The sequence below is a fragment of the Teleopsis dalmanni genome, chromosome 2 (genome assembly GCF_002237135.1).
Source record: "Teleopsis dalmanni isolate 2A chromosome 2, ASM223713v2, whole genome shotgun sequence".
Taxonomy (NCBI): domain Eukaryota; kingdom Metazoa; phylum Arthropoda; class Insecta; order Diptera; family Diopsidae; genus Teleopsis; species Teleopsis dalmanni.
Genome location: NC_051847.1, coordinates 103,685,416 through 103,696,120, shown reverse-complemented (window position 1 = coordinate 103,696,120; position 10,705 = coordinate 103,685,416). Strand labels below are relative to the sequence as shown.

At 35.6% G+C, this 10,705-nt stretch overlaps 2 protein-coding genes across 5 annotated transcripts in view; one reads left to right on the top strand and one right to left on the bottom strand.

Annotated features, from left to right (window-relative positions):
• The window catches only part of LOC119679312 (tau-tubulin kinase homolog Asator), an 86,075-nt gene that overhangs the window by 23,219 nt on the left and 52,151 nt on the right, over positions 1 to 10,705 (top strand). The window lies entirely within an intron of this gene.
• Positions 7,523 to 8,261, bottom strand: LOC119679313. Its single transcript, XM_038091591.1, has 2 exons — positions 7,834 to 8,261; positions 7,523 to 7,776 (listed from the first exon to the last, which is right to left on the bottom strand). Exons 1-2 carry the CDS (start codon positions 8,059 to 8,061, stop codon positions 7,594 to 7,596), a joined length of 411 nt encoding a protein of 136 aa, XP_037947519.1. The 5' UTR covers positions 8,062 to 8,261; the 3' UTR covers positions 7,523 to 7,593.

Below are 10,705 nucleotides of genomic sequence, written 5' to 3'. Positions count from 1 at the left end.
TACTGTTAAGCATTATTACATATATATATATATGTTATATAATACCTAAAAATATATTTTTACTTGTCCCTTTTTCAAAACAGATAAATCAGAGAGCAAAACGCGTTAAACCTGCAAAGGATAAAAACTACGACACCAGCATTTTACCCAAACGGATTTTAGAGTCTCAAGTTTATAATCCTTCAAAGGATAAATCTACATCGTCAGCGTTTAACCCAAGCCAGAAAATAATCTCACATTTATACCACCTACATTTAATTATTTTCTTTTAACATACTTTTTTAAATCACATGAAATAATATTATTTTAAGTAAGTACTTTTTTTAAAATTGAACTTAACATCTTTCATTAGAGAAGTCGCATCCTTGTCTCTGGACAAAGGCTGAAGACACCCCAGAAAAAATTATAGCGAACCAAAAAATCCGGGTTGTTACAATCGTGTCGTTAATCGTTGAAGAACATTGGCCAATACTATCAGAGATATGAAAAGACTCAACATTGATATCCTAGGAGTGACCCGAACATTCTGTCCAAGCTCAAGTAAATGTCAATGCGATGACAAAATATATCTCAGGCAATGACACGAACAGGCAAAACAAGGGAGTCGGAATCATTCTTTCAAAAAATATCGCAGAGTTATTGAATACTTTCATCCCTGATTCCGACAGAACAATGCTTCAGAAGATTGACTCAAAACTATTTGCACTGAACATCTTACAAGTCTACGCTCCCACATCAGAATCCACAGAAGAAGAAAGCATACTGTCGGCTAGAAACAAGATCACATCTTCTACGCGATGTCGGCTAGAGACAGGTCCATAGATCCATAGGTTGTGTTTCAACTATGAATACTAGTCAACTGTAATCAGGCGGACGCATACAAAATTGTCTTAAATTGAAGCTCAAATTTAAGGCGAAAGAGCGTATGACAAGCGATGAATGGCTATGGATAGTTGATCTATAATATGCGAACTCTGGATACCTGTCGACTTCCAATTTTAATTAGACTTCTGACGATAAACAGCCTATGTCATAGGTGACATTCTAAACTCAAAATAAACACAAATTTTCATGGATTATTTAACTAACATTTGTAACGATTTCTTTATGGAATTATCTGAAGTCGAGTACATGCTGGCCTAGTGGTCCTCTTTATAGCACTACAGTGTGCGTCAAAATGGACCCCGATAGACCACCGCATTGTTCTTCGCTTGCGAAAACGGTGAACGTATCGGCGTACATTTCAAATCGATCTCAGGTAAAGCAACAGGAAATCATTGGTGACGTCTATAAATTCCTGAACCACTGAATCTGCTGATTCCGACACCGGCAAACTTACTTTGAAAAGATCGAAATTCACTCACCTCAGAAGAAGTGAATGAAGAAGGTTTAAGACGGTTATATCATCAGATCATAGCATAGCAGAGGCTCTAAAAATAGCCACGCAGTCCACGCCTGCAAATAAGCGGGTAAGATCGAACCAAGCCATCGTACAACCTAGCTGTTAAGGTCGTGTATTTAAGCTTCATGTCGGCCGATTCGTTTGGCGCTTCGCTCTCTGCAGCGCAAATAACGTTTTTCCAAGAAGCCATCATTGATGTTGCTATCGAGCAACAAAGTGACGATCTACAACCGGAATTTGAAAAGGGTTTACATAGAACGGGGTGGCTGCTTATCATTTGCAATAATTAAATAACCGCGGGGTTGGTCAAGGAATTTTCAAGTCACAAAGGGACCAAATGCAGACTCACCTAAACGTGGTAGATGAAAAGGATTTCCCACGAACTCATGTAGTTTGTGGCTATTTTCTTCAAGTTTAACCTTGTCAAACGAAAAAGTTCTGGCTACTTTGGTACCCAGAACAAATTCTCTACCAATTGTGGAAAGTAATACGCAGAGTGACACATGATCAGATGCTGCACCTGGCTTTCGTCATTGATGATGAATCTATATGTAAGTTGTTCGAACTAAAAAGTAGGATTGCATACCCGCTCGGACAGTTGAGATTGATGCTTAAGGAAACCACTCCTGCTACCTCTCACCCCGTGGATGACGCCCCAAAGATGCTTCAGGATGACAAAACCATTCAGTCATGCTCGACTTCGGTAAAGTCCCATACGGATAGTTGCCCAACAGTAGCTACTCCTGAGAAAGAAGAACTAGAAACACGTTTCTCCACTTGTAAGAATGTTAGCACTGCAAATGGGCGTGCTGTCCAGATTCTCACCAAAGGAATTAAGTCCACAATGTCCTCCACGGGCACATTAACAGTAACAGGTAAAGGGTGCCAAGGACAAAAGTTCTCGACGGTACAAACGTGGAAGTCTCGTCCGAAAATCTCTTAATAAGATCAAATGAAAACTTTTAGAGTGCTGCAGGTAAACCTGCACCGTGTTAAAGGAGCATTACCCACCTTGTGGGTATCGCTCTCGGACTCTAACAAGAACCGTGGGTGATCGGTGGCAATCTATCGTTAACTAACTTTATTTCTATGGACCTAGTAGTGGTTGAAGTTCCAGACATAGTGATGACATCTGCCTACTTCCCAGGTAAAGAAGAAACCGTTCCACCATCGGTAGTCCAACAGCTGATTACCTTTTGCAAGTCTACTGTGCGGCACCTAACATTAATAAAAGGGGTGAGTACCTATTAGAATATATTGTTTTTAGGATTAAATAGAGCTAATTAATAGCTTAATTAATAGAGCAATACGCTCTGGTAAGTTTGAAGCATGTAGAGTTGCAATCACTGACTACAACAAGCCAATCAGACAGTCTCAACGGGCTTCAAATAATGTCAAATAAAACTAAGTAGGTCTTTCAAAAAAACCCGATAGCTCCTTTACCACTAGTCGTGAAGACACACTCGAATTTCTCTTACAAACACACTTCTCTTACTCCGTAACCGGAGGAATAATATCACAATCAAACTGCTCCCATATGTCAGGAATACGCACTATCTTGTGTAATCTTCAACAGGGGCACGGTGAACTGGGCGATCAGGTCATTTAAATATCACTGGAGTCCATAATGAATTTTACTCCTCTACATCTCTTCATTCAAAAGACAGCAGCTTTGAGTGTAGCTAGGCTATACCCTGTTTTCAATATGCACGGAAATCTCAGCAGTCAAAATTCTATCTGCAGACTAGTTCCTGGTATAGAGATCTTCGATAAGACAGATTGCATGAACATTGAACTTGGCGTCGGAAAAAATTCGAAGTTCTCATTCTCACTCGATTGAACTGTAAAAATGGCACTCCTGGTTTAGAACTAAAAGTGAATCTAGAATCTAACTCGCGCTTGGTATATGGCACACTATCTTCCAAGTTGAGGTACACGCCATCGAGGTCTGTGCGCATATTAACATTACTAATCGGTTGAAAGGCACCCACACCTGTATTTACTCAGATAGTGAAGCAGCAATCAAGGCATTATCCTCCTTCAGGCTTCCTCCTGGAAGCCTGGTCACACAGGAAGCAATGGTAATGAGTCTGAGGACAGTATTGCGATATCAGGATCTGCCATTTAACTCTGTGGATCGGAGCCATATTGTGGATTAAGTTGATCTACAACTAGGTCTCTGATTGATAAATAGTTTTCAGCTGAGAGAATTCGCTACTGGGGCAACATTCCAGGTAACCGTTAGGCTAAAGAGCTGGTTCATCCCTTCAGTTATGTTATGGTATCTTTCTTCAGCAGAGTTGAGATTGCTGGTGGGATATTTAACAGGTCACCATGGACTGAGTTATCACCTGAAAAAAATGAGCCTGTCCGAGGAGATAGATTTTCGGTTCTACTTAATAGCAAAGGAGACTTCCAGTCACATTCTCTGTGACTGTCCAGCCTTGATCTGGGGCAGTAGGCGGTCACTGGATCAGGAACTACTCTCCCCTTCTGACATTAAGAGGTTTTCAACGGTCGACATTCTGGCTCTTATTCGGAAGGCGAAACGTCTTGTGTTCGGTTAGGGTCTGTTGCAGCACAAAAAATCAGCTATTGCCGCAGGGCTCCACTTCTTTGGAAGCTGGTAACCTATTTATTTCTATTCTATGGTATTATTATTTCCATTATTGAAATGAGGGGCGACAATTTTATTCAATTCTTTTAAAAGAAACTTCAAAATAACGAACACATGATTCTACTTACATCCGAGAACACTTTACACTTGGACGTCACGTCAAGATGAAGAAGGTAACATCGTACGCAATCAAATCTCGACTACACAGAAGTTTTGCGGCATCAGTCATCAGTGCTAAGATCTACTTAGGAGCTGACGAAAAGCAAAGATCAGAACCAAAATTATATCTCTGAAATGGAGGGCTGTTAAAAAGTACGATTTGTAACAACTATAAAATCCAAGATCCCGTTAAAACATGTCTAATGAAATTAACACCAAACTTGTCAAGATAGATCACCAAAATACAAACTACTTGGAAGTTTTAAGTCAGACTGCAGAAATTCTTGCAAATACACTAAACAACTTGCCTGCTTGAAAACATCATGCCAAAGCAAAATGGATGATTAAAGACGTTTTAGAACTAATGGATGAGAGACAATCATATAAGAACAAAGATTACAACAAATATGGAAATCTCCAAAGAACTATCAGATCCAAAATTAGACAAGCAAAGACTTACTGGCTGGAACAAGAATGTAGCGAAATGGAAAGACTAAAATACTTATTAATAAGTTATTTGAAAATAACGCCAAAAGCACCACCACTAACGATCACAATCAAGAATTTTGGTGAGGTCCTTCAATAACCATAGGTGAGATCCAAAAAACCATAAAATCATCAAAAAACAAAAAAGCAGTTGGCCTAGACTTTTGAACAACCTATCCTATCTCCACAGTTATTCAACATTTATTCAAAAGCAATCTTAAAGGATTCCATAAACGATCTGGACAAAGGCGTTAAGGTAAATGATAGATTTATAAAGAACAATAGGTACGCAGACAACACAACACTCATAGGTGAAAGTAGAGATGAGCTTCAATTTCTAACTGAAGGGAATCTTAGACTTTAAAAATCATAACAATGAACAGAATCGAAGATTTTAAAATGTGGTGGTACAGACATATTCTGAACGACAGAAAAAGTGTCAAATAAAGACGCTCTAATAAGATTGAGAAAAGAATATCTTATTTTACAATAAAGAGAAAATATTTATTAATAATAAATTTTTAACTTACAATTTTTGAAAATTAAAGCACATCATATTTGCTGTACGGACGTGCTAAATGTATTCGGCTTCTCTTCTTGAAGCAATGTACATGTGGTCCATGTAACAAATTGTAACGTTCAACCCGCTCAGCACTTCGTCCATGAACCGCTGAAAAGTCACGTTAAATTCGAAAAACCCAAACGGTGTGGTTGTTCTTATTTTTTTCTGCCTTCTGGTATTCTGCCATTTGTGTGCCTGTTGGATGTTCTAGCTGAGTTGTGGTTGCGCCCAATTGTGTTGTGTTATAAGAGTCCACCCACCAAATAAATACGCTACTGCCGTTCGTTGATGGATTGTTACAGACGTTACCACTTTTCATTTTCATTTTTATTTAATTTATTTAATTTGTCTTTGAAGGATTCTAACAGTTAAATAAAATCAAAGCTTAAGTTTTTTTTACTTTATTTAATTTTTCAAATTATTATTTAATAGTTTTTGCATAATTCGCAGAAACGTCAATAACTTAAATTGCACTCGATATTTTTTTTATTATTTATTTTCAATGTAGCTTTCAGCTTGAAACAATTAACAGAAAACCGAAAATCAGCATTTCTTACCGTCAAGCTGTAGAGCTGGCCTTGGCTACTGCTATTGTACAAGTCGTAAACGGCACTGCCTACTTTTAGGCATGCCTTATGATGAAATATAAACCAAGAACGTTCTTCATAGTCTGAGATCATAATTTTTTGTTTGAGTGCCTTTAGCTTATGGCTACAGGTTTCTGAGTCTGTAGCTAACTCCGTCCTGTTATAATCCTGACAGTCCTCAAAATACGTTTTACATCCGTCACCATTAAGTTGGTCGTGCCAATCCTTGCATTGCCTTAAGGCATTTGCATACATAACGATGGGACTTCTCTTTAGTAGGTATACTTACGGGTGTCAGATAGCGGCTTTGAGTGGGGATCCATATAGAATGAATAACTCTTAAAATAATACAAAAGAGGATTGCTTTGTCGTTGAGCACCTCGGCAACTATGTCAAGTGTGTTAGTTATAAATGAACAAACGGCTACCCCGACAACCAGGTGTTGCACTTTACAAACTTTTGGAAAATGCGGGAACGCAGACAGTTTATTTTTTTGCGACGATGACAAACGATGCGTGTTGAGAAGAGCGGAACGAATAAAACTATTTCGAACATCCACATTATTCAATTTAAATAATGTGTCAACTTTTTATAAAATAAACTCACTAAATTTGTATTATGATTTTAATAATAAAAATGCAGAGTATCGAACATTCTTAAGAACGTTAACGTTCGACGAGAACGTATAGTACGCGGAGATCAGCTTACCAAATCCTTTCATGATTAAATATCGCTAATCCTTTCTCGGTCTCTAAAAGCAACAAGGCTACACTAAAATGAGCTAATGAGAATGTTTACCTCCGACCCACTGACAATTAGCCAGTAGGCTGAATAAACCAGCGTACTTGCACCTTACAAAGTAAAATCACAAGTCCTTGAGCTTTTTTTTTTGCAGTAGGTGAAATACATCGAAAGCCACAGTATGAGATTTGCACCCACTAAAACCACCTCTTAGGAATGAATGGAGAAGATTTCCACAGCATGGAAACTTCACTTCAGGAATCAGGCGAGAGAGATGAGAGTAGATAGTCTAGGTTCATCTAAACCGGAGAGCAAGGGCATGAAGTAAGTAAAATAGTTGATATTGAAGGGGGTAGGGTTACGGCATAAAGCCGGTGTGTTATCGTAATTTGTTTTCAGTTGTGTAAAATAATAATAAAACCAGGGTTTGAATTGCTGTTGCTAATTGCATTGCTTGCATAATTGCTAACGCATTGCATATGAAAATGAAATAAGAATATGCATTAGCAACAGCAAAAAACGTAAACTGGTTTCATTTTGATTGCTTGCTAATAGTCAATTTTACATTTTTGACTATTATGCATTTGGAATATATGCAACTTGCTTGCTTATGCGTTAGTTGCTTGTGTTTTGCTATTAGCAAATGTGTATGGATTTCTTTTTTTGTTTTTGTTTTAAGGGAATGTGTACGCATTATTTCTTTGTCAATTATGATGTGTGCGTACAATTTGTATGCAATTAATATAATTTTATTTGTAATTAGATAATGCCTAAACTTATGTTTATTTTAATTATTAAATTTATGATATATATGATATATATATATATATAGATAGATATATATATATATATTAATATAAATAATTTTGTATTAAAATTAAAATATAACTTAATATTTAAAACAGTTTAAAAAGTGAAATTTTTTATTTTATTTAAAAAACGTTTTTATAAATTAATGTGTTTAATAAACGACCTACGCCCGGTAAAAAACATAAAAACTTTGTTATCAATTATGATTAAAAATTTTAATTTGATGTTATTATTCTTCTAAATTTAAGTCCCATTCAGGAGGTTGAAACAACGGCATATCATCAATAGCATGGTCCAAAAATTGCGGATTTAGTTTAACCATGAGAATGTTTTCTAAAGTTTCATGATTAAGACGATTTCGTTGATCAGATAATATCAATTTTAGTGACGAAAAAGCACGCTCGATGGTAACCTTAAATGTAAATGACATTAATTTGATTATTCATATTATGCTAAACGAATATTTTACCTGAGTTGGTGGAATTGCAAAACATATATTCGCAAGCGCATGTAATTCTGGATCAGCAAACTGTCTTTCTTTCCAAAAGTCCAATACATTTATATCAACACGTTGAAAAGGTAACTTCAAAATTTCAATTTTGGTGTAGACGTCCATGTTGTTATTACTTTGAGCTTCGAAGTGGTTAGAAAGATAATCATTAAGGTACCTATCCTCATATTCGAGAGTATCTTCCATTTGTGTGCAATTTGTGGCTGAATTCTTCTTATCAATCAGGAAACCTGAGTTCAGTGCTGTCAGTCTATTATATAGTCGTTTTAAAAACAGAACAGCTTCGTTTTTTTGCTCTACAGTCAATGTATGGCTAAAGCGTGGGTCCAAATACAAACATGCGTTTAAGCTTTTGTTTGTTAGAAGTTTTACAGTTCTCACTTCTATATTATGTATATTATATATACAGTATGACTACTGTCCGGAGAGTACATTTTGTACTTTTGTACATTTTGTGAGATTCCGAAGACTTTATGCTATTAATAAAGTAAGGTATATATTATGTTCGTGTATGCGACATAATATTGTATTACCGATTACCAAAAACACAGTAAAGTAAGGTATATATTATGTTCGTGTATGCGACATAATATTGTATTACCGATTACCAAAAACACAGTGAACTTTTTTAGTTCAAAAATTTCACGATAGCCGTTAGAATTTTTTTTGATGAACTTGACTAAGTTTCTGCAATTCATCAAATAAGTTCTAATGTTTAAGTCCTTAGTAGCATCCAGTGCACAGAGCTGAGCAGTGTGAGCAGCACAACGGCAAATTTGAATGTCGCCCAACTGAATGTCAATTGTATCTTCGAAAAGTTCGATATTTTTTAAATATACATCATTTGCTTCCTCAGCCTCGACTTCTTCGTACAGCTCGTTGGCGATGCTACAGTGCGATAAAATCTTTGTCGTTTTGATCATGTTTGCACCATTATCTGATGTAATTGATACAACTTGATTGAGATTTACATTGTATTTGCTCAATAAGTTCACAATTTCCGTCGACAAATTACGAGATGAACTTGATGCCACTCCTTTCAGTTCCACCATTCCTAAAATGGTTGATATAATTTCGTTGTTTTTTATAAATTGTGCACTAACAGCAAATATATTGCGAGACAATCTTGTGGCACTGTCAATTTTTAAGGAAATCAATCGTTGCTTGAGCTCTTTTTTAATATGTTCTTTAATATTGCCAGCAACTAATTTCAAGACACTTTTACAGTTATTGCTGTTCAATACAAATTTTTTATTAAATTTTTCTTCTAAGCCACGACAAATAGGGTCAATAATCTTTCTCATATTTTCCGAATTAAGGACATTAAATGGAATACTGTCCTCAGTTACTAAGCCAATATAGCAGCGAAATAACTCTTTTTTGCTCATAAATTTAATAATTAAAATAAACATAAGTTTAGGCATTATCTAATTACAAATAAAATTATATTAATTGCATACAAATTGTACGCACACATCATAATTGACAAAGAAATAATGCGTACACATTCCCTTAAAACAAAAACAAAAAAAGAAATCCATACACATTTGCTAATAGCAAAACACAAGCAACTAACGCATAAGCAAGCAAGTTGCATATATTCCAAATGCATAATAGTCAAAAATGTAAAATTGACTATTAGCAAGCAATCAAAATGAAACCAGTTTATGTTTTTTGCTGTTGCTAATGCATATTTTTATTTCATTTTCATATGCAATGCGTTAGCAATTAGTCGTTTGACAAAAATCGACTGGTCCATAGTTATGCATTAGTCAAAATATGGTTGCTTTTGCTAATTTTCAGCAAGCAATTCAAACCCTGAATAAAACTAAGGAAATGTTGCTTGTGATGTGTTTTGGTTGTTGTAAAAAAAATTGTGAACAGTGAGTATTTAAGTGTTGAATTTTTATTTATTGAATCTATGTTTGTTTGCTAAATGTGTTCTTTATTGTGTTGTGAATTTTGTATTGTAATTCAAATTTATAATAATTAAATTAAATTCATTTTTCTTTATATAATTCAGTTCGTTTTATTTTTACTTCAGGCTTCTTTGGAAGATGGGTATCCATGCTCGTGGCTTGTTTGACCAGAAGATCGCAGGTAATGTCAATACAATTTGTTTTTAACTTATTTTTTAACAAACTTCATATGTTTCAGATAACTTTGGTGCTGTTTGACTCGCAGGAGTGTCTTACTGTAGTGTTTATATGTGTGATGGTCTTAAGTACCGTACTAACATTCAGACACTGTTTTCTGATATAAATTTGATTGGACATTTCTATCTTTACAGTAATAACGCTGTGTAATAATTTGAACTTGTTTCATTATAGTTTATCAATAATTTTTTTTGTGATTTGAACGGAACGCTCTGCCATATTATTAGATCGCGGAAATAGTGGAAGTATATTTTTATAGTTTCCGGCTTCAACAATATTATTCAACAATATTATTAGTTTGTTTTGCTTCAACAATATTATTCCGGATAATATTTAACAAAGTGAATACGTCATACTTCTCTGGCTTATAAACATACACAACAGTTGTCTTAAACAGCTGTATAACCCTAGCTGTTGGACAATCGGTCCTAAAGCAAGAAGACAACACAGTCCAACCCCAAGGTCTATAGACTGATTAGTTTTTCTTCGTTTCTTCTGAAAATTCATCTGCAGCACTTTTCGCTGCATTGCAACATGCATACACTAGCAGTACATCTGTCAACATAACGCTCCATGCTCTTATTTTCGAGGTTGATCATTGCATCTACCTCAGAAAATATACGTTAGCCACTTTTCTTGATAACCAATGCGTCTTCAATAATGTCCGCCCTAAT

What these genes read in the sequence shown, in the direction of transcription:
- LOC119679313 (XM_038091591.1), bottom strand. Translation starts at nt 8,061, where the DNA reads ATGGAAGATACTCTCGAATATGAGGATAGGTACCTTAATGATTATCTT. An exon ending in TTGCAATTCCACCAACTCAG is followed by an intron (nt 7,777 to 7,833) that starts GTAAAATATTCG and finishes TTTACATTTAAG; the next exon opens with GTTACCATCGAGCGTGCTTT.